Source organism: Gallinula chloropus (genome assembly GCF_964237585.1).
Source record: "Gallinula chloropus genome assembly, chromosome: 1".
In the NCBI taxonomy this organism is placed as follows: Eukaryota; Metazoa; Chordata; class Aves; order Gruiformes; family Rallidae; genus Gallinula; species Gallinula chloropus.
The window spans coordinates 207,569,354-207,593,568 of record NC_140085.1 but is presented as its reverse complement, the minus strand read 5'-3'; the positions used below and the strand labels follow the sequence as shown (position 1 = coordinate 207,593,568).

The 24,215-nt window shown below is 39.2% G+C and overlaps 1 protein-coding gene across 2 annotated transcripts in view; it reads left to right on the top strand.

The window, feature by feature from the left end:
• The window catches only part of XPO4 (exportin 4), a gene marked incomplete at its 5' end in the record, with an annotated part of 78,845 nt that overhangs the window by 44,443 nt on the left and 10,187 nt on the right, over positions 1-24,215 (top strand). For both annotated transcript variants that reach the window (XM_084279328.1, XM_084279327.1), the window contains 9 exons: positions 8,270-8,375; positions 10,772-10,929; positions 11,171-11,345; positions 15,880-16,056; positions 18,161-18,303; positions 18,420-18,565; positions 19,849-20,026; positions 21,696-21,855; positions 23,495-23,664. In XM_084279328.1, the coding sequence (XP_084135454.1) occupies positions 8,270-8,375; positions 10,772-10,929; positions 11,171-11,345; positions 15,880-16,056; positions 18,161-18,303; positions 18,420-18,565; positions 19,849-20,026; positions 21,696-21,855; positions 23,495-23,664 (1,413 nt within the window). The remainder of the gene's footprint in view (positions 1-8,269; positions 8,376-10,771; positions 10,930-11,170; positions 11,346-15,879; positions 16,057-18,160; positions 18,304-18,419; positions 18,566-19,848; positions 20,027-21,695; positions 21,856-23,494; positions 23,665-24,215) is intronic.

The following is a 24,215-nucleotide window of genomic DNA, read 5'->3' as shown; positions in this document are numbered from 1 at the left end:
GAAGGTGTTCTGCTCCCTTCATCATCTTGGTGGCCCTGCCCTGGACTCTTTCAAGGAGTTCTATGTCTTTCTTGAACTAATGTTTCTGGTAGTGGATACACACACACACACACACACACACAAAAGATGTGGAGCCTTAGGAGTTGCAGCTTCCATTTATATGTCTATATAACATGAAGTGATTTAGTCTGTTGTTGCTAGTAAGTGCTGATTGAAATAGCTAAGCATGTCATGCTGCTTCTTAAGGTTAACAGTGTTTTTGCCTACTTGGCCTACTTGAGATATTACAGCTGTTAAAAAAATTCTGGCCACTTCTGGAGATAGGATGGACCTTTAGCCTAAACCTGCACAAGTGCTTGTACATGGCTGTATTTCAAATCTTTTCATAACTTCTGTTGCACTTGATACTTTTTGTCTTCTACCATTCAGCTTTTCATTTTGCTATAAGAATTACAGCACCAGCTTGGGTCTCTCTCCACTACGTAGGGACCTGTTTTCACAGAACTTGGAATGGTTTTAATCATCCTTGAGAAATCTGAGTCTTAACTGACAAAGATCCAGTAACTCTCGGAGTTTACAGCACTGTGTTGGTTGTATTGTGGCATGACTCTCTCTCCTTTAAGAAGACTGGTTTAAAAGTATCTGGTAACTGTTAGCTCAGAAACTGTCAAACTGCAGCTGGGCAGTGAAACTTCACTTGGCTGCAGTTTCTAAATAGATAGCCTGTTACATAAGAATGCAAGAATTGCTGTGTTGATTGATCAGTTGGTATTGTTTGCTATCCTCTTTCCAAATCTTGACAGTACATATGCCAAAGCAATGGGCATAAATTTAATACTTGAAGCATGGAGTAAAACGATCCATTGTATCCACAGATATATCTTTCCTTCATCTGGTATTTCCCCTGGCAAGATAGTATTGATTCTCAGTATTCCCTGCAGCATAACAATAGGCTCTGCAGTATTTGGATATGATCTTTGGTGAGATTCTTGTATCTCTGTAAAAAGGAAATAGAATAAACATGGTCTAACTCTACAGGGACCAACACCAAGAAGCATGTAACTTTAATCACCACGTAGCAAGAGTTGCATCAAAACACCACTTCATAGAATCACAGAGTCATAGAATGGTCTGGGTTGGAAGCGACCCCAAGGATCATATTGCTTCAACCTCCCTGCCACAGGCAGGGCCACCAACCTCCAGCCTGGATCTACACAAGGTTGCCCAGAGCCCCATCCAACCTGACCTTCAACACCTCCAGGGACGGGGCATCCACTACCTCTCTGGCAGCCTGTTCCAGCACCTCACCACACTCTCTTTAAAGAACTTCCCCCGATATCTAATCTAAACTTTCCTTCCTTCCTTCCTGCCATTGTCTACCCTTTTAAAAAGTTAATTCCCCTCCTGTTTGTATGTTCCCTTCAGGTACTGGAAGGCTGCAATGAGGTCCCCCTGCAGCCTTCTCTTCTTCAGGCTGAACAAGCGCAGCTCCCTCAGCCTCTCTTCATAGGGGAGGTGCTCCAGCCCGTAATCATCTTTGTGGCCTCCTCTGAACCCTCTCCAACAGTTCTACATCTTTCTTGTATTGGGGGCCCCAGATATGGACACAGGACTCCAGATGGGGCCTCATGAGGGCAGAGTAGAGAGAGACAATCACCTCCCTGTCCCTGCTGCCACCCCTCTTCTGATGGAGCCCAGGATACCATTGGCCTTGCGAGCTGCAAGACCATACCATTGGCCTTGTGAGCTGCTCAAGAGTCCCTGTGCTGTTACAGGATAACTTAGTATGTGTCGCATTAAATGTGGTCTTTGGCAATGCTGCCACCAATCATAACAGAATCACAGACAGATTTGGGTCGGAAGGGACCTCATAGTCCCAAGCTCCCTGTCATGGGCAGGGACACCCTCCACTAGCCCAGGCTGCCCAAAGCCCCATCCAACCTGGCCTTGAACACTGCCAGGGAGGGGGTAGCCACAGCTTCTTTGGGCAGCCTGTGCTAAGGCCTCACTGCCCTCACAGGAGATCATTCCTTCCAAAATCTACCCTCTTTCAGTTTAAACCCATTACCCCTCATCCTATCGCTACACTCCCTGATAAACAGTCTTTCTCCATTTTTCCTGTAGCCCCTTTAGGTACTGGAAGACTGCTTTAAGGCCTTCCTGGTGCCTTCTGTTCTCTAGACTGAACAAGGAGTCTTTGTAGATCTTCATAGGAGAGGTGCTGCAGCCTTCTGATCGTCTATGTGGCCCTCCACTGGACTTGCTCAAACAGGTCCGTGTCCTCCTTATCTTGAGGGCCCCAGAAGAGCTGTAATAAGTCTGTATGTCTATTGCTAGCATGAAAGATGTATTCTGGAATAGTCACCTCAACAGAGCAACAAAAGGAGAGGCTTGGACCTACCTGCTTTCAAGTCAGAACTCAAGTGTCTTGGGACATAATGATCGCAATAGGAAGGGCAGGGTGTGGTGACTTAGGAGGCCTTCTTTCAGTCACGTGTAGTTTCTTCCATTCTATTTAATTGCCTAACAGGCAATCATCTTATTTTTATCTGTTACCTCAAGGTATGAGTTCACTTGGTGTTTGTGGATGCTTCAGAGGGTTTTGGCAGTACTGTTGGAAATGACAGTAACACAGGATTACTATTTTGCACTAAGAGCGTATCGTAGTCTGTTGTGGCATGTTGGCTTCTGTAGAGGTTCTTTTTTCAGTGCTGCTAACAGTGTTGCTAAATATGGTTTACTCCAGTGGAACTGGTTGTAATTGCATCTTTTTTGAAGATTTTAATGAATTAAGGAAGTGCAGGTGATAAAGCACTCTTGTAAAAGAGAGTATTCCAAGGATCTCATGTCTGGTACCTTGTTCAGTGTCCAACATCTCTAGTTAAGGAGCTGAATGTTGCTGGAATTTATTGCACCTTGACATGGACATATATGTCCTGTGGAGTCAGGATGTAATTATAATTTGTGTTCTTTTGCTTCAGAGAGGTTTCTCACTGCTTCTTGACTTTGGGATTTATCTGTTCTTGGCAGCCACATTCCATTGGACTTTGGATTAAACGTCCTCAAATCCAAAAGCTGTTAAAGAGAACAAAAGATTTTTGTCCAGCTGTCTCCCATCTACAGAAAGGTGTCTGTTATCTGTCATTAGAAGCTGTCAGACAACTACTTATCCTTTATGCATTAACATGTGGATTAAGAGGAACTTGCTTGAGTTCTTGTTTTGGATTTGGTGCCTCTACTTGCTTGGAGGCAAGCTGGCAAATTTTCAAGTGACTGTAGAATAGGGTATTGGATTTAAAATACAGGTTACGTAAACCTAATGGGATGTACTCGACTAATGTGCATTGTTGCTGTTCCATTGAAATTAATAGTGTGATGGCAGTTGTGTGAACCTACAGAAGCTTGTGTCTGATCTGAACGTGTTTTAAGTGTGTGTTCCTGGGCCATGCAGTTAAATGAACAAAGCTCTTCATATCTCTGATTTGAAAATGTCTTTTAAAGCTCAAGCCAGAATGAGACACCTTTCTGGGAGATCCTGTGAACCATATAGCTCTGTAGACTTTCAGGATTTGAACCTGATCCAACCCAGATTGGATGCATCTGTTTTGCCTAATGAAGGGCAGACAGAATGTTCCAGAAAACTTGAGGTTTGTTTTGAGAAAAGATTCAAGCTTGTATTGCTGCTTAAAAAGCATCCTGCCCTAGCTCCTCCCATGAGCATGATACGGAGCAGGGAACCACCTGGCTGAAAAATTTTACTAGCTGGTTGAGGTCCCCAGCTGGATTTGTTTGCACAGCTACAGACGTGATTGAACCCATACCAAGTGATTTCCTTCAGCAGCAGGGCTGCTTTCCCCAGGCATTGTTTGTTAGCAGCCTGGGATTACCCTGAATTTACTACAGTGATCCCTCTGTGTCTTAAAGATGAAGGACCAGGGTACTGTCCTGCAAGCGCTTTGAGATAAAAATTCAATATAACTAAAATAGCTGTGTTTAAGAAAGTGCATTTTATGTTGTCAAACTTAGTACCCTTAGGTGAAAACTACTTTTAAAGACAAAGTAGGGCAATCCCAAGAAGATTGGATGGAACCCCTGATTTTGGTCACTATTACACTCAACATGTTTGTATTGATACTGGACTTTTTAACAATTGGTGTCCTATCATTTGGGTTTTCCTGAATGAATTTTGGAATCAGAGGAGAAGAGACCAGTAACCAGTGACTGGGTAAGATACCCCTAAGTATCTTATCAGTTTCCTTATGGAAGGGAAACTATAAGATACTTGGGGTTTGAGGGTTTTTTCTCCTTCTGCTCTCTTGGCCCAGTGGTTTTAAGTTTCCAGTTTGCAGAGCTTTGTCATCAGCTTCCTAGATGGCAGCCAGTGCATAGTGGGAAGGTGTGATGCTTGAGCCGTGTCTGCATGGCAGTTGCTTCTGTGTAGGTGCTTTAAGCATAAGTTAGGCTTAAAGTGATTAGCTTGCATGCTATTAGCTGTGTAACCATAGCAGCAAAATGTAGCAGGAGCTGCAGAATCCACTTAGTTGGTCAACATGAGACTTAGTGCTGGCCTGGCCACACCACTAGCAGCTCCGGAACCGGCCAGTTTTAAAATTAACTTGGGTCTTCCTACACTTCCCACGCCTGCTGCTGCAATGTGAGTCCAGTGTCTCCAACACAAAGCAGTCGTCTCATTGTCCTGGCGCTTAAGAGTAATTGTGGGTTAGTAATTAAATATTTAAACACTGTTCCTCCTCCTGAATGCTGGGCGTTTGCTGAGGGTTATGCGCTATAGAGGCTTGTGCAGCATTTCTCCATAGGGGGCAGCAAGCCTCTGCATCAGTCATCGATGTTTGCTTCTAGATTTGTCCTATGTGCTTGGCTGAGCTAGCACTCCAGAGGAGGTCTTAAAAAAATCCAAATCCAATCAGTATGTTAGCATTAGAACACTGGGTGGCAGATTTCCAAGAGTTACCTTTCCAATGCAGTTTTTTATTTGTAAAATGTAAGCCTAAGATTGACACAAAGCTCTCTAGAAACGTCCCAAACAATAAAAGTGTTTTAAAATAGCATTTAAGAAAGGTGTTTGAGCCTTAGCACTCCAGGAGCTTTGCCTCCATTTCTGAGTTGTTCTTCACTCCTGTGGACAAATTTTGTGAATGCGTGTCTGGCAGAAGAAATCTCAGCTTCAACTTTTAAGTTCCTAATTTACTGTCTTCTCTTAGAAAGAAAGACATGGAATCCGTTCTCAGATACTGGAATTTGTGGAAAGTCCTGAAGTGAAACATTATAATCCCTCATGACTGTTTTAGGATACGAAATACTTTGATACTTACTTTCACCCTTCAGTCCATTCATAGGACAGAGGCAAAGAGTGGGAAGAAAACTAGATATTTGGTTTACCTTTTGGGGTTTTTTAATGTTTCCTCCAATAAGTATATCTTTTTTTTTTTTCCAAATTAGAATTTTAAAATGACAATTTTATAACTTTAAAGAGATTGCTTTTATGTCCCCAGCTCATGAAACAAAGCCAAGCATAGAGTTAATGCCTACATAGATAAATTTAGGCAAAGATAAAAGAAAATCAGTCTTAAACATTATGTTCTTCTCTTCCTCTCTAGGCATTAATTAGTGAGCCTGTGAGCCTTACTGTACATGAAGGCATCTAGTTATATTCTTATGCATTTCAGTAGAGCCTGGCATGTGTTACCGAATAATCTGTTTCAATTCAAGCAGAAGTTTCTAGTCTCTGTAGGAATCTGTCCTGAGCCTTGTGAACTGGGTAAAACACTGCCATGCTTCTGGTAGCTGTTTCCTATGACTATGAACTGTAATGAGGGTTGCTCATTCTTCAGTAGAATTGGGATTGTTACAAACATTTGTATTTATTACCAGAAGTGTTTTACAATTGTTCATTTAAAAAACTGCAACCAAACCCTCTGGGATGTCATAGGAGACTGATTTATGCTTATCCTAAGTCTGTGTTATAGCTTGAGTGCTTTATGAAACTGTGTTGTGCTAGTTCTGTACTTTTTGTTTCCTCATAAATATTGAGAATTAATTTTGGATGACTAAGACCGTGTTTGTCCTCTGTACAGCCATGTACTAGGTAATTTAGTGCCATTTTTTCTCAGGATTGGTGTAATTGGACAGCTGTTAATAGGGCTGGACCATAGCACAGATTAAGTTGAATAATTTCATGCCAACAAGCATTTCCACAAACACCTTATGCTAATGTTTGCCTACATATCATATGTGATGGAAAATGGGTGTAAGGAGTCCATGATAGGTGCAGGCGTAACTTGTATTGTTCAGTGATTATTTTGCCCACAAATCTGCTATTGTCAGATGTGTCATCAGTCCATTAGCGTGAGAAACAGTACTAAAAATAACAGGATAGGGCTGCTAAATACTGAGGCTTGTTAAAATAGTGACAGCAAACTAGCCCTTCTTTCATTCCACGTGAAAAATGTTACATAGCTGGTCCCCTCTGTACACTCAACCTAGTGATTTTCAGAGTTTGATAGTGTATCCATGTTAATCTTGATATCAGTGTATTTCCTAGCCTGTTGTTTATTGGAGTGTTAGAGCAAAGGACAGTGTTGTTAGTAAACAATTCTAAAATGCTGGGTTTTTTTCTAAAATGCTCCAAATGTAAAGGGGAAAAAAGTACAGTTTAATTTGCCAGGAAAAAATGGTTCTAATTTGTAATACTACTTCTTATGAAGGATGCTTGCATGAGATAATTTCATGCCTTTTTTTTATTATTTAGAGAACTGAAGCATTTTTGCTCACTTAAATGACATCTGTATTTCAGATGAAAGCAAAATAGGTAATTCTGTGATTTTTAGTTTTTCCCCATCTGATATAGTGCAGATCTGGTGTGGTTCAGCAGACACTGGTAATGTTGAAAATGGTGAAACTGGTTTTGGCTTGCACTAACATGAAAATCCTTCATAGATTTTATGCATTATAACATGCTGACAGCAGTTCTGGACACAAACCACCAGGGAAGGTCCACTTGGTGCTGTGCCATGGAAAAAGTCGCTTTTTTGGAATGTGGTTCTGCACAGTGTTGTTAGGAATTCCTGGCTTTGGCAGAACTCAGAAGACAAGTGTAAATAATCCAAAAACCCTGTACCCTGCCTTGTGCCACAGTTCTTCATATTAAACTCGATGCTCATTTTTTGTATTGCCCTCTTAAACAAAACCCATCAAAAGTTGAGGGGGGCTGCTTTTTTGAATGATACTGTTGTGAAATTTATTTTCTTCTAGATATACAAACAGGTTGTTGATGTTTTCCTAGTCCCTGATGACTTACAGTGCAAAAGTTAACGCAGCTCATTACCGATAAGTATGTTACATGCTGCTGAGCATGCGGTTAATTATTGTGATGGTTGGGTTAGAAAAGGGATCACAGTAGAGGAAGAAGGATTTAAAACAGATAAATGAAAACATAAGTTGCTGAGTTAGAACAGTTTTAGTGCTACTTGGACTGGGGGGTGTTGCAGAAGGAAGCGCTTTCTAAAACCTTTGAGCGCCGTTCTGTGCGATCAGACTGACGAGTACTGCAGCCCGCTGCTTCGCTCACCTCTCTCTGCTGTACCCAGGGCATTTGCAGAATTCTGTAAATTAAGTTGTGCCAAAACCCATGCTAAGAAGTGAGTGCCACGAAATCGTGGCTTCACGGTGTGCACGTCCTTCCTGCGTGGCTCTTGCGGCCGCGTTTTTCGTGTGGCGGTGCCTTGCGGTGCCCTTTGCTTTTGTTCTTCACGGTGTGATTTAAAAATGTGGATTAATGCGGGGCTGACATACCTGCATTCTGCGAGGCATATTTGGCTATTTAGAAAAATAGGCTATAGATTTCAATGAGCTATCTTTAGCGATCATAAAGCCTTTTTAAAAGCTGCCAGGAAAATTTTTTAGAAAATGATTTCCCATTTTGCATAAATTTTAACACCTGTTAATTGCGGTTGCTTTTTTCCCTTCTCGCTGTTCCACATTAGACACCCTGGTTATCAAAGTGATCGTATCACTATGGTATGTCTCATAATTATGATCAAACTGTTATCTAACATTCCTGGGGCATTCTTTTTTTCAATACTTAATACCTTTTATTCCTTGGCTTCATGCATGAATTATGCTGTGTATGTGAAGAGGCTTAAAGTTTGTTTCCATTACATTCTTTCTGAATGGATCCTGTTGTATCTAGGATTTTTTTAAAGCCAAGTAGGAATGTTATTGTTGACCTTGACACCAGATAACTGGGCAGACATTATATAGCTATGTTTGAATCCTCACAAAATGTGATGCTAAAGCCAACAGAATCCTGGCGCGAGACCCTCCTGGACAGCAGAGTTATGGAGCTTTTCTTTACAGTAAGTTTCTCTCTTCAACTTTCATAGTACAGACCACAGGGAAAGCAGCTCCTTCCTGTTCTAAAACTGTATTGTTGGACTCCTCCTTTTGCAGCAGGTAGGACCGATTCTCTTAACTTCAGCTTGCCTTATCAAAACAAACAGAAGGATTGTGTTTTCTCCTAGGTTACTGAAAATGTATTTTGCATATAATTGTGTGACCATTAACAAAACCAAAAGCTGCATAGCCATCTAAACTTTTATACACTCAATACTTTTGGATATGTATTCACCAGACAACACCAAGCCTGGTGAGCAGCCGTAGTGAATGTCTTTCAGATAAGGTGTAATAGCTCTGGAAAAAGATCAAATAAGCAGTATGTGTTTGCTAACCTTAAGGCTTTTGGTCAGCAGAACAACTGAAAATGAGTAATGTAATTGCCGTTTTCTAGCAGCTGCAGCACACAGAATTCTGCATCTCTTTCCTTTGCATGATGTAAATCCAAACAAGTTAAAATAGATTGAGGGATGGGGAAGACGTAGAGTTGGAATAGGGAAATGTGATGTTTGATTCTATAGCTTAAAATACAGCAGTGATTTTAAACTGGATAAAATTGTATTTTTGTCTTTCTGCTGTTGTTGGGTGGAGTTTGTAGTCTGTGCTCAGCTAGGAGTGACTGCAGCAGCAACATACGCTGGCTTATAAATTCGTTCACTATACTATTTTATCTTCTGTTACGTCTCTGGGGACCTGAGAATTCAGCATTCTCGGGCTATTTTCAATTTTGCAAACGGAGAAATAATGTGCTCAAAACTTGGACGAAGCTATTATTAGACGGAGTAAATGTAACTCTCCAGCGCTGCTTGAGAGCTGTCTGATACGTGCTTGGATACATGTCTTCAGAGGATTTTTTTGCTAAACTGGACTTTAATTTTTTTGACTGCAAGTTTATCTCTTCCAGCAGTTTTGAAAAGGTGAAAAAAATCACTGGCAGAACTCTTAGCAACTACACACAATCTGAACAGCTGTCTGGACTATCCAGACAGTTGCTACTGTCAGCTGTGAACCTCCACATGCAAATAACTTTTTGGCTTGCATGTTAACCCTTCCTCGCTTAATAGCATGAAGTTGTCAGTTAGATATCTGTTTCTTTGGTTGGTTTACAGTTACTTATTCATGGTAAGAATGCTTTGAATAACAGGCAGAATTGTTTTATTACATTCATGTTTTGCTTAATAGAAACTAAAACCCGCCTATACTTGATCATTTTTGAATGAATGCTAGCCAGGGCAGTATAGGTTTAGATTCCTGATTAGCAATGGTTGAGGCTTGTAGTATTAATTTCCTATTTGAAGCAATGTCAGTGAATGGTAGTAGTTTATATTCATTTCTGTCTGATCTAAGAAATTTTAATAACCTTGCAAAAGCTGGCAGGGCTGCAATGTTAAAGGGAGAGCCCTCACTTCTAAACTCAGCCTAGTGTGGGACATGTATTAGGAGGGGTATTTCTGTTGCAGGGGTTGTTTTCTCCTGATAGTTTGATCTTTCAGAGATTAACTGTGCAGCTAATCCAACTAGTTATAAGTTGGGTAAAGTTCTAACTGTAATGCCACAGAGAAATGGCCAGTGTTTTTACTGTACTTTTGTGTATAATGTTGTTGAAATAATTTTAGCTAAATTGACTTCTGGATGAAAATGCGAACCTCTGTTTAGTTATTCACTAGATCTTAGGTGAAAAAATATGAGCTGTAAGCCCAAGAAAATTCCTAAAATCCATGCTTGTTAATTCAAGTATGTTTGTGAGAATGTGATTACTGATATATTAGAAGATTTGAATCTAGACTGTCTTGCCAGCAGAAGCGATGACATAACAGTTCACAGAAATGTGGCAAGATTATTGTTGGCCTTGTACAATGTTAAGGGTGTTGCCAAGGAAGTGATGCATTCATTTTTGTATGTGTCTTCAGTGTTTACCTCTGCTGAAGAAGCATCTGTATAATCTTGATTGAACTTGTTGACTAACTTTAGCAAGACTCCGTAGCCTAGGCATAGTTAGCATAATAGAGATGACTGTCATTATTGCTGTTTTTAGAAGGAGCAGTATGTCTGACTGGCTGGCATCTGTTTCTCCCTTTAAGACATAACATTCAGTAGACAGTTCAATTTTCAACATGTAGGTGAGACTTAACTAAACGTTAGTTTCAGTGAGTTAATTCAAGGCTTGCGATTTTGTGAGCTGAGTCACGATCTTGACATTTACTACGGTTTCGATAGTGGTAGAAACCCTTGTGCTTCAGACTGAATGGAAGTTAGAGTAAGCTTTTTTTGGTGTGTGCTCTTTTGGGTTGAGAGCCATGTGACTGTTGTAAGAACACCCTATTTTCCGTGTATTATTAACCATCTCACTCACTGAAAGGTACATCGAAAAATCAGAGAAGATACAGATATGGCCCAAGACTCATTACAGTGCCTGGCACAGCTGGCGTCTCTGCACGGGCCAGTCTTTCCTGATGAAGGCTCACAAGTTGATTACCTGGCACACTTCATTGAGGGATTACTGAATACTATCAATGGGTATGTATGCCTGCTCTCTAAATTTAGATGGCATCTTTGGTTTGGAGCGTAGTGTATCTGTATGGAGAACTGGTATGACTTGCTTATTTTGGGGTATAATTTGTGCTTAAAGGCGGTTTAAAGTATGTGGTGCTTAAGTGGTATGAAATAGATTTATTGATTGAAAATGTATCAGCAAAATCAATGCACTTTGGGCGTTTTTCTTCATGGCAACAAACCTAACTGGCATTTCTCTCCGTAGAATTGAAATAGAAGACTCTGAAGCAGTGGGAATTTCCAGTATTATCAGCAACCTGATAACTGTCTTTCCTCGCAATATTTTAACTGCCATTCCAAACGAACTTTTCTCTTCATTTGTTAACTGCCTCGCACACCTCACTTGTTCTTTTGGGCGAAGTGCTGCCTTGGAAGAAGTGGTAAGTATCTGCTTTCAAATAGTAGGTAGTCTTTTTTTTTAATTCTTTCTCTCTATTTGTGATAAGCATAAGTGACTGTTGTGAATTTGGTGGGTTTATCCTACATGTTTGTAAAATCACATCCAAGAAGATTTTATTTCAAACAACATAATGAGCTCAATTACACGCTGAGTGCATCTTTCAGACTTCAGGTTTTATTTAAAGCCCTTATCTCATATTTTTGTTTTTTAAAAAATGGATTCATTAAAAAATACTGGTCTTTATTGCTGACTTGCTCTACTGGACATCTCTGAAAACTTGTGATAATGAATGAGCTATGTTCCTGAAAGCTTAAAATGACTACATGAACATGTGGACAGGTTGAAACTTAACTGCTGTCAAAAGTTCAGAGTCAGGAACTTCTGTTTTAAGTGAATGTAGCTGTTAAGATCTGTTGTTGACTGCATACTTCTGCTCTGTCCAGATCATCCCTTCATTGCTGACACAGTTCAGATGATAATTCTGTGTACAAATTTAGCACAGGAATTCTGAGGATTTTTTTCTGTTCGTTTACTTCTTTCAAACTTAGGTTGCAACATTGAAGAGCAGTTGGGATGGTCTTAAGTCTTCTGCTTATAAAAACTGCATTAAAAAACCCCCAGCAACTAAGGAGACATAGCTTAAGTAAAAAAGCCTGTGAGAATTAAGGTGAATAATCTTCCACGTGAGCTATGTATGTGGAGTAGCTTTCAATTTAAAATGAGGCTATCAAGATATTAACCAGTTTTCCCCTGTTATCATGATAAAGTATGAATTTTTACCAGTTTTCCTATATTGACTCAACTCCATTACCTGAGTTTGAAAATAGTGCCAGAAGTATTTAGCTATAAAGTTGATGGATATGTTTCTTTACCAGAGATCTCAGGTGTGTTAATTAGTGTTCATTGCAGAGCATTAGTTCATGTCTTTGCTCCAAGGTTAAGATGTCTTACATTTGGCCAAGTGCTCAATTAAACTTTCAAGAGTGCTCATATCTTAATCACAAAATTGTGGTTTAACTTTAGAATCTAAAATACAGTTGCTTTCCAAATCTTTTTGGTCAAAACTTGCCCTGCTTTTGAGATGCCTATCTGTGCATTATGAACTAGGGAGCCTGCTTTGGCAGGGGGGTTGGACCCAGTGATCTCTCCAGGTCCCTTCCAACCCCTATGATTCTGTGATTTTCTGCTAGACTGTTTAATGTATGTTCTCCTGAAGCTCTTACAAAAAAGATTCAGCAAAACCATAGACACTTATCATTTAAATTAAAGAGACCGAAGCGGTTGTTTATTCAATTAGCCTCTGGTTGCTTGAGAGCTAGAGAATGCAATATGAAAATAGTGTTCAAGACACCACCATTCAAAACACTTCATCTCTCAGCAAAAGCTTACAATAGCTTGTACTCTTATCTGGTACAAAGTTTGGTTTTCCAATGATTGGCCAAGTATGTCTAGTAACTGTGGCCTACACGTAACAAGGCCGACAAGCCTACGCTTGCAGAATCCTGTAGTTTGTGCTGAAAAAAAGAAAAAAGGCTTTTCAGTATTAAATTTTCTTAGATTCAGTAACATCACAAAGAGAATGCAAGGCTGGTTGTTTTAAGATAGAATTTTCTCACTTGCCTTGAATCTCCTCCTCTTTGTGTAGGAAGACAAAAGTTATGCTTCCACCCTGTTTCTCTGATTTCCAGGCATGATACAGAATTCTGTGGTGATGGGCCATTAAAAAAACACAGCTCACACCTTAACACTGTCAGCAATAAGACATGCTGCTGAGACTTTTAAGTTTACTGCTTACCTAATCCAGGTGACATAATGACTCTCTGTCTGTAGAAATATCCTTTGCATCCCTGAAAACAATCTCTTGGCTTGTGTTCCCCAAGCTTCTTGCTTAGACTGTTTGTAGTGACGCCTTCTTTGAGCTCATGCACTGTCTAATTAAGAGCTTTGATAGATAAATACCATATGTGTTTGGCTTAGTGGAGTCCTCAGCTAATATTCCTGGAACGTTGTAGAAATGTGGAAGTGCAGCAGAATGCAGGCAGGTGTACTCCTTAGGCTTTGCTGGCTGGAAAAGCTGCTTTGCCCATATTTCTGCCACTTAATATGCTGGCAGAGCAACCCATGTGAATGTTGCAGAAACACCATCAGTTGCAAGGAATCTAGTTAGCTGAAAAACTGCTATGGAAACTGTCAAAATTGGGAGGTCCTGAACCATAATATGCAAATCACTTCAAGGTAGCTAATGCTGATTTTCATCCAAGGGGGGAAAACCCCACAATCGAAACACCTTGTTCAAATGGTGTGTTACATTAAACCTGCCTGTTGGAGTTGGGGAGATGGGCTGAAGGAAGTTGAAACGTTTGCCTGAACAGCTACACTGGTGGTAGGCAGTAAGCTTCAGCAATGCTGGGGGTTAGTTTATGGTGCAAGTTGGACCTGTAATCTCTTCCTTTAATAGCCCTGGGTCTGAGAGAAGAAGCTTGTCCACAGCTGTGCTTCCCCTCGCTCGAGACGTAGTGCTTATCCGGAAACAGAAATCAGATAGTCCATCTGAATGAGTGAAGCACATGAACAGGATGTTGGATGAAAAGTCAAATAGAAATAGAAATGATAGCAAAGGCATATCTTTCTCAAAATTAATCTTCATGCTCTCTTCCTATTTAATGATTATTTTTTTTTTAATATTGTGTGATGGAAGAGATCATTCTGAAATTGGTCCTCCCTGTGTGTTCAGCTCTCTCCAGCTTGCTGCTGGCTTGACAAATTTTAGAGGTGTTATTTTTTCAGAGGGTCAGCAAGCTGTGGAGGAACAAGTATCAATTTTTTGTTGCCTGCATTAGAGAAGTTAAGCATCTTTGCTTTGACTTTACTGGTTGTATCTTGCCTCGCCTGAAGGTACAAGCTCTCAACTAGGCTCTGCCACTGCTTCTCTAGGATCTATCAAAACAATTCAGCTCCCCAGTCTACATGTCCCTTAGTTTACCTGTACAACATCTTCGGTAGCCCAGCTGTAACTAATGTGAAATAAGGATTGGGAATTTTTAGTAAGGTTCCTTTATGACCAAAAGAAGTTATAGGTGTACACACACTTATGTGTCATAATGTTTTGAGATTGAATGGCTGCCTGTGAATTCAGGTGTCCTTTAGCCAGTTTTTAAAAGACATGCTGTGATGTCTGTCCTAAATTTGTGGCTTATGTAAGTGTTGAATAGAGTTTTGCCTCACTCCTAGTCATCTTCAGCTTTTGTTTTTACACTTGCATCAGCGTGTCCCATATTTTAACTTCTGTAAATATGACCACTTTGCAGTTACACAATGTTGCTGTGAAGTTATCTTGAAATGCTTCCAACGTGATATCAGTTTTCTCTCTTAGTCAGTCATCCATCCAGTGTTTTCTTTTCCTTGCCTGTTCATCCAGACGTGTTTGTAACTTCACTGAAAGTCAGAAATTCTTCTCTCTGGAGCATGATTAAGGCCTTGATATTTCTTTATTTCATCAAGGAATCAGTTTACTAAGCTGTGTTATCTTAAAGTAACTCTGGTGAGCGATCCAGTTGGTTAAAACTTGGGAAGACTTCTTAGAGGAAAGAAAGTTCTGCTTTAGCAGCATGCTTATCCATACAGTCACACTTAAGTTATTGGAAGTTGGATGTATTTACTAAAGTTCAAATTTTGCATCAAATCAGAAAGTTGATAGGTACATTTAAAAGGCTTTTTAAAAGGAATAACCTCTTTGCTAGCCGGGTTCTTTAGTTTGGCTGTAACCCAGAACTTTGTGTTTCAGATATGTAAGTTGCAAAAGGAAATAACATACTACATAGAAATACATATGAATAACTAAAGCCATGAAGCATCAGTTAAAATGCTCTAAGTGCACTAGGTGCAGACTTATTCTGTGTGCTCCTAGTTTTTTGTTTGTTGGCTCACGGAATGAGACATTCAGTGTTGTCATCCAAACTGGCTGCCCGTAGCACGGTTTCTTGAATGCCTGAGATCTTACAGTGATTTCCTCTGGAACAGAGAACTGCCATCTTTTGTCTCTATTTCAGAAATAATGGAATACATGTAAATCTGTATGCAAATGTTCTGTATTTGTTTAATTGAAAATAAATGGTTCAGCTCTTTCCTATCACTAATAAGATCTGAGATGCTTGGTGTCTCTGGAGTAAAAGCTCACTACCTCCTGTATCTAGGTAATTAGACATTGAAGTCTTAATTTAAGACTGTTTTGGTTTTGAACATCAGATGAAGAGAAATAGCTAAACCCTTAGACAGTTTTCTAAAGCCTAGCAAGCATGAAATCTGCACGGACCTTTTTGATGAGTTACTTCAGCTCACTCTGATATTTTCTTGGCTTTCCTTAGATGGGTTTTGTGACTGGTTTTTTGGTTTTTGTGTTGTTTTTTATTTTAAATTGTTTCAACATCAGAAGAATACCTGTTAAATAATAATAATAAGTATGTTCCTCTGGTTTAGTTTAGGAATAAGATTTTTGTTTCTTTTATCTTTTACAGCTTGACAAAGATGACATGGTGTACATGGAAGCATATGATAAGTTGCTGGAATCTTGGCTTACTTTGGTACAAGATGACAAACATTTCCATAAAGGTTTCTTTACCCAGCATGCTGTTCAGGTCTTCAATTCCTACATTCAGTGCCACCTAGCTGCACCTGATGGTACAAGGAATTTGGTAAGCCCTCATTCCCATAGCTCTTGGTGATGGTATATAGTAATTTGTCTTTTGATGTGTACTGTATTATGTACCTCAAGAGAGCCAATATAGAATTACTATTTGTGACTTTGGAAACTTTGCTGTATTTGTTATGCAGTGGTCGTTTTCCAGTCTTTTTCTCATTCTGAAGACAAAATAAAGGAATCCAAGTTGGAAATTACTTTTTTTTTTAAAAAAAAAAAAGAAAGTAAATCTGTTACTGAAATCAATGTGCATCTTGCTGTTCTTCCCACAGACTGAGTAACTAAATTTTTGACCATCTGTCACTGGACTGTGGTCCTAGTTAAAATCCCCAACAAAATAGGAAGCCTTTTATGCAGTTATTACTTCCCATACATTATCTTCAATGTATACTTCTGAAGTATAATTGACATGCATAAATATCTGAAAAAAATATTTAATGGCTATGCTCTGACAAGGAGAAACTTGCAATATTATGTGGGTCAGTTCTTCTGGATCAAATGAATTCTCAATTCAATTTGAGGTGACTGTTGTAGAGAAAACCTAAAAGATACCTCAGGTACCTCGAACCATTGAGAAAGAAAGCAGATTAGTCTCCTTGCCAGGAATCTGGATCTGACTAAACCAGATTCTCATACAGAAAGCTGGATGTAGATGTTGGATTAATTAATTATTGCATAGATTCAATTCAATAACTTTATAAAAATAGCTTTGATTTGATGCTGTGCACAGACCTCAGAGATGCCTCATTCTGAAAAGCACCATATAAAACTTAATTCTGCTCTCTCAATATGTAACAGATGGTAATAACAGTGCCAAAACAGAGAGAAATATTTCACAAGAGAACTTCGAATTCATATCAGGCGGTCTTGACATAACTTGTATACACAGGTTAATTCATGTCATTCTGTGAGATAAGTCATTTATCCCATGGGTAACCTTTTAAAAGCCACAGCTGGCATTTTAGAATGCTTCATGTTCAATATCAAAGCAGTAACAGGAACTTTCAGTCTCTGCTTTGAGAGCAGGGGCTCACCCTTCAGTAAACAGCTGCAGCTTTGAAGTTGCCAAAAGAGAATGATTTGCTGGGTTACATAAAGTAAAGATGGGTTAAAAGCACTTAGGATAAGGAGTTGTGTGAGGATTCAGTTTTCCAGAGCATTATTGAAACAAAGCAGATTGATGGCTTTCTCTGTCACTTGTATTTTACTTTGTTAGTTCTGTAAATTTTATGACCCTCTAAAATTTTTTAAAAACAGTTCTAACATTGATACTTGGTGTCTACATATCATGGCTCATCTCTTCAAGGAATGAGGTCTGATTATTAAGTAGTTTTATAATGCAACCAAGATAAGCTTTGAGAAATGAAACAGTTCAACTTCTGCATCAGCAAGAAATAAAACTGAGATGATGATGATGATGATTATTAGTCTTCTGTTTTCCATCTAGTTTTTAAAACTGTTTCCCCTCAGGGTTATGGAAAATCTTTAATGAAAGATTATTTTCATTATGTGACTTATGTAAGATCTTAAGCAACTGAGAACAATGTCTCAATTGCCTAAGAATAGGGGAGAGCATGCAAGTTCCAGTATTTAAAATGGTTCTTGGTCTGCTAGATATATATATGACCACTGGGTTTGCAGACCATCTCGGTAAGCCAGGGTTATTCAGTGCTTTATATCACAGTTGTAGCAGTGGATGCATCACAGAGCTGATTTATATACCCTGCGGTGTAAAGAAGCTGCTTTGCTATAATCCAGCCTCTGCTCCTCCTATTAATAACAAGTCTCAGTTTTCATAACTCCTACCCGTGATTCCTGACAGCCGTGGCTCTGGGGAGCGCTGTTGGAAACGGTAGCAATATGCAGTTCACTGAATGCAACGTTTTGCTCATGAGTTTGTGAAATACTGATTTTAAAACAATAAGAAGCCATGTTTACTCCTTTAATTCCTCTGTACCTAATTTAGTGCGAGTTTGTGGTTCATCTGTGTAAAAAAAACCTTGAAAGGAAAAGCAAAAATAAGGCAGGGAGTTGTGATGGTAACATTTAACAGCTGTAACACTAACTGGTTGCTTCTAATTCTGTTGAAATAACCAAAGACTGCCAATGGTGTGGCCTCTCGGGAAGAAGAAGAAATAAGTGAACTGCAGGAAGATGACAGAGACCAGTTCTGTGACCAGCTGGCCAGCGTAGGCATGCTGGGGAGAATTGCTGCAGAACACTGTATACCTCTTCTTACAAGGTACAAAAGTGGGGGGGGGGAAAAAAGGCAAACCAATAAAGCCATTACATAGGAAAAGCTGGACTTTGCTGAAACAATTTAAAAACAGTGAGTTACTTTATTTTTTATGTCTGCAGTTTATTAGAAGACCGAGTGACAAGGCTCCATGGGCAGTTGCAAAGACAGCAGCAGCAGTTACTCGCCTCACCAGCATCAGGCTCGATTGACAATAAAGTGCTTGATGACCTGTATGAGGATATTCATTGGCTTATTTTAGTCACAGGTTAGTGAACAGCTTTAAATAGTATTTTAAATAGTACTTATCCTGGTATTCTTTTTGTAGCTGGAAGCCCTCAAGAAAAAACCCAACAACCACCAACCCTGTATATTAACTGCTCTTAACTGACTATGAATGTTATCCCTTATGATGCTTTCATCTTACATACATTACTCACAAAATCTGTTTCACTTTCATCTGCCTTGAGTAACATAATCATTATCTTTAAAGCATTAATCAATCTTTACATAATGTCCTTTGGAAATTCCCCTAACTAATTTTCTCACCGACTTTTTTGATATGTGTTATCAGTCAGCCTACTTGAGAAATTAGTCTGTTCACGGTGTGGGTTGTATTGTCTGGGGGCACATGAGACCAGAATAATGGTATTACTCAGTGGTGGCAAAGAATCAATCAGGTTCCAGACTCTCTCAGTGCTGTTGATCCATGTCCTGGCATTTTGTTATTTTTCAGGGAACTTGAATTTAGGACTGTTTTGATTTTTAGATGGAACTATCCTACATCTGTTTGCAAAATGTAACAACAGTGAAGGGTCTGTACTTTGTTAGAAGAAGTGTATGCTTTACCAAATATTTTGTGGGATCTTTTTGAACATCTGATGGTTTAGTCGCTCTCAGACAGTGACATGAATCTGTTTATAATATTTGTATCACCTTTGAATGGAGTTTTTTGTTTGTAGCTCACAGATGACTATAAGATCAGACATTGAAAACTATGACTAAAGCTGGAATTAATATTCATTATCTGGACATCAGACTTGTATAAGAAGTCATGTTTCACCTGATCTGTAGTTGCTTTGCAAGGAGAACCTTTATTATAGCACATGTACTTGGTGCCTCTAACAGATTTGTAATGGTAGCAGAACAGAAGACCCAAATTAGGTGGACCTGTAGGGAAAAAGTAACGTCAAGGCTTTTTTTGTCAAGGAGAAAAAAGTGACAGCAAAATGATGGCTTGGGTTTCTTTTTTCCCCCTTCAGCAGTTACATTGACTGTAGTACTTCTACATGAAGCAGAGCTTGGGGTTTTTTTTATTGTTGTTGTTGTTGTTTGTTTAAAAGTTGGTGTTTTCTTTTCCAGCTTTGGTTTCTTCTTGTTTTAGTTTCTTCTCCATGGACTGACTTTAAGGATTCTGAAGTTAACTTGTAGGCATTTAAGCAGTGTTAGTAAGGGTTTGTACAAACACCTGATTCTGGATTCTCAAATGGAAAAGCCATTAAGTTAACCTAGGGTAGAAAGTTGTGATCACTCTTTCTTTTTTAATGTAAGGCTACCTCTTGGCTAATGATACTCAGGGAGAGACTCCGCTAATACCTCCAGAAGTAATGGAATATTCCATTAAACATTCAGCTGAGGTTGACATCAATACAACACTTCAGATTCTGGGATCTCCAGGAGAAAAGGCCTCTTCCATCCCAGGGTACAACAGAACCGATTCTGTAATTAGGTAAGGATGCATCCTGTGCTACTGAGTGTTAAATGCTTTTTCAGAGAGAAAAAGTGAGAATGTGTCTGGGCATCAGTGAATTTGAACAGTTAAAAAAGAAAGCAATATGTAAACACTGAATATTGGAAATGTATCTTTAACTAGTGTTAATGTAATGACAAGGAATTTGTACAAATGGCTGTATAACAGACATGTTAAGGCAGCTCCACAAAAGAGATTAAGAAAACACAGAAAAGAGGGGATTACTTTTTAATTTTTTTTAGGGTTAATGAAAGGCAGGATAAATACAGGTGGTATTTCAAATCAAGGTGAACCAGGAGAAGAGTGAGAAGAAAAATGAGAGTAAGGCATCGAAACAGATAAAAATGAGTCAAGATGGGAAGGCTGAAATTATTAGATTGACCTAATAGTCTTAGCAGAGAACACAAACCTGTCTTTGAAATAAACAGAAATGTTTTTATATCTCTTCTGAAAACCCATCTTTGATCTGTTTGTTACAGAAAATCCTTAAAATTACTCAAGTTACTAAAGAGTTGGTAGATCAAAATCTTTAGATAATATACTATGTAATTTATTCAGCACATGTACAGCTCAAGCACTTTAGAGAACATCAGTGAGCTTATCTACTCTGAACACGAGTTACTGCCCAAGCTAGGCAGTGGCAGCAAACTCAGTTCTCGCTGTGGGAGGAATTGTTGCTTAAAGGGTAATAGTGACATGTGCACCTAAAAAGAGCTGGAGGGGGGATTTCCATTCCCTCTTTGTGAGAAGGCTGAAGCCCACAACAGACTCCTCAGTTTGAATCCTCACGCTTCAGAAAATTGCATTCCCCTTTTAATTGACAGGGAAGATTCTTAACCCAAAATCACTTGTGTGCTTCACGTCTTCGTCTTCTGTGAAAGACTAGAAAAAAAATGGGCCTTTCTTAGCAGAGATGTGCCTAATGTTGAGAAGTTTAAATGCTGCTCACTGATACTACTGGCAGCTTCAAGAAGTGGCCACCAAACAAGATTTCATGAGGCAGCATCTCAGTGGTGTTGGAGTAAAATCGCGTCTAAATAAGGAGAGATTTGAGGCTCTGGCAGTAGCACTGAAACTTCTTTAATAAATAGACCACTGTGAACTCCTGAATTCCTCATGCACTGTCACATTCTTAGCAAATGTAATTGATATACTACAAAAGTTAATATTTAATGTAGTTTTATGGACTGGTTGTATTAATACAGTCATCTGCTGACTGCCTATTTCAGACTGTTTCTCTGCAGTAATGAAAACCAGAGAAATAGGTGGTCATCTCTGTCCTTTTGTATGCTCCACACTGCAAAAGCTGCAGATTAGGCCCCACTTGGTCACTATTTCAAAAATGCTTTTCAAGCACTCTGAGTAATAGTCCATTTGTCATCGTTCTCTGGATGTCAGAATGCTTGTGAGGATTCTTTGTTGCAGTAATTTTGATAATTACCTTGTCTTTTAATGTGCATTCTGACGTTCTGAAAGATATTTACCAGTCTGTCCTGTCTCTATCCTTGTATTTAAAGACACAAAAAATTCAGGTGCTTTTTACTTCATTAGAGTTGAACTAGTTTGTGATACCCTGTTCTTACCTGTGTTCTTGCACCGCTTCTCCAAAAGCCAGTCTCAGCATCTTCATTATATTTTAAATCTGCAGGTTGTTATCTGCTATTTTAAGGGTGTCAGAAGTAGAATCTAGAGCAATAAGGGCAAATCTCACACACCTCCTGAGCCCCCAGATGGGCAAAGATATTGTATGGTTCCTCAAGCGCTGGGCAAAGACTTACCTCCTAGTAGATGAAAAGCTGTATGATCAGGTAAGGATGTAACTCTTATGAATTTAATTGGTGAGTATTAGCAATAATACTGTCCTGTGAATGCAGATGTCAGTGTAGCTGTTTTAAAGTGCAGTGTGAAGTATTTGTAGTGTTAAGCGGGTTGTGGTTTATTTTTAATTTGTTTGGAAGTTGATGTTGGGATGTTTTGTTTTCATTAGAAATATGAACTTTTAGGGGATGCTGCTTACACATTTTGGTGCAAACATGAGCTATTTTTTTGTAGCCATTGCCATGGCAGAACAGTGTAGCACACACTCAGGCTGCGTAGTGGGTGAAACTCGCTGACTACAGCAGCTTTATGAGCTACTTCTCGCTATCCATCAGATCTTGCAGCCCATCTCTAATAGAGTGGTTGCCCTTGATGGATGACTTAGCAAGTAACATGGTCACGATTCTGAATTAGATACTTAACGCCATCACAAAGTAGTATACATCAGCTAATGTCACGCTACTTTCTCTCCTGCCCCCATTCTCATTGTATATATCATTATATCAGTTGGTGCGTTCTTCGTGAAGGGCAACTTCTCACCATGTTTGGAAAGCACTAATCATGATTAGACCTTGATCTTGATTTTGCTTATTGAACTAACTAATCCAGCTAGCTGGCGGAGGCCACCCATCCTGAGGAGGTTGTGTCCACCCTAACTTGTGAGAAGGAAGTCTCCTCCTCCCTTTCCTACTGAAGCAACTAAGAATACTAACGCTTCAGGAGGCCCCTTCTTAACAAAAATAGGTATACCAAAGACCTGTAAATAGTTGTACTTAACAGAAGAGATAAGAATTTATGAAGGTACCAGCTGGGGAAGAATTGGACAGCATGTACAAAAGAGATCCACATGAGAAACAATGTGAAGATACAAAATAGAGTGTCCAGGAAATGTACACATGTAGTTTGTGTTGGCATGTGAAAGTGATTGAAACCTCTGTTTAAACCTTACGCTCAGTCACGTATACATGATGAGGTTTAAAGTTAGAACTGTTAATGGTGTGCTCACAGGAGGCCTCTCTGCACAATGCTACAAAATCCTTGGATTTTGCTCTTGAGAAACTTTTTTTTACTTAAAAAATAGGAGAAGCAGCAGTTTTTCAGGGAAGCGTATTTTAATGTGCCAGGACCAGAATGTGACGTCTTTCCTAGAAGATGCATAGGTTGCAGGAACAGTCTGCAGAAAGCAGGTGCAGAAAAACTGTGATGAAAAGAAGTTTTTACAAGATTGAATCCGGATTAACAGTTAGGGTTATTTCTGATAATTTCTGTCACTTAATTTTGAGGAATTTAATCATAAATTAATGGAAACCGTTTTGGGAGATGATTTTGGGATCTTTCTTTTAACATTTAAAGCTTTTGAACTTCCATTTGCATTATAAGCTAGATATACTCAGACCTGATTTCGTATTGAGGTTGAAACTCTGTTTTAGGTGTTGTGCTTAAAATCACAAGATAAATTTGGCAAAGGATTTTCTATTACATGTGTTCTTTGCCTTTGTCTATGTAGCATTTGTGTGTTTTAAGTAGGGAAGAAGTGACAGCCTGAAAAGAATTTGCTGACAATGATTACCATACACTTTGGGGTTCTGGCTTCTGTAAAACTCACTCATTTTAATGCTTTTCTTATAGATAAGTCTGCCATTTAGTACAGCATTTGGTGCTGATACAGAGGGTTCCCAGTGGATTGTGGGTTACCTTTTAGAAAAAGTGATCAGTAACCTGGCAGTGTGGAGTTCAGAGCAGGACCTTGCAAATGATACTGTACAACTGCTAGTAACGTTAGTGGAAAGGAGAGAGCGGTAAGTTGCTATATCTCTGGAAGTCAAAAAATTCCTTTTGCTTCCTTTAAATTTTTCTGGCCAAAGTAATCCAGATATAGGGTACTTCATATGGATGTGTCTGTCAGTCAAACCACTTCAATAGCATACTGTAAATGGAAAAAATTAATACAAATTTTCTGACAAAGTGAGGAGTGAGACCTGTATTTGACAAAACATAACCTGATCTTTGTTGTTGTTTAGAAATGCACTCCCCTTCCCTTTGTACCTCACTCTTAGACAGTGAGAAAGGTCTCCCTGATCTCCCTGGTCTCTTTGTTGCAAGGATTTTTGTGTCATCATTTTCATCAAAGATGTTCTTCTGGGATAAGTGTTCAGATACTGGCTAAGCCAGTATGCAACATGTTTTGTAAACATACTAAATTATTTTTTTAAATCCAGGATTTGGCAGATTCAGTCAAATTTCAAAGTTTTCTTTGGTATTACAAACTGAAGGAGGAAATTCACAAATGCTTTAGTTTTGTGAATTGACATGCAGCTATTCATGCCACTGTGCATTCACAGTCTGCTGA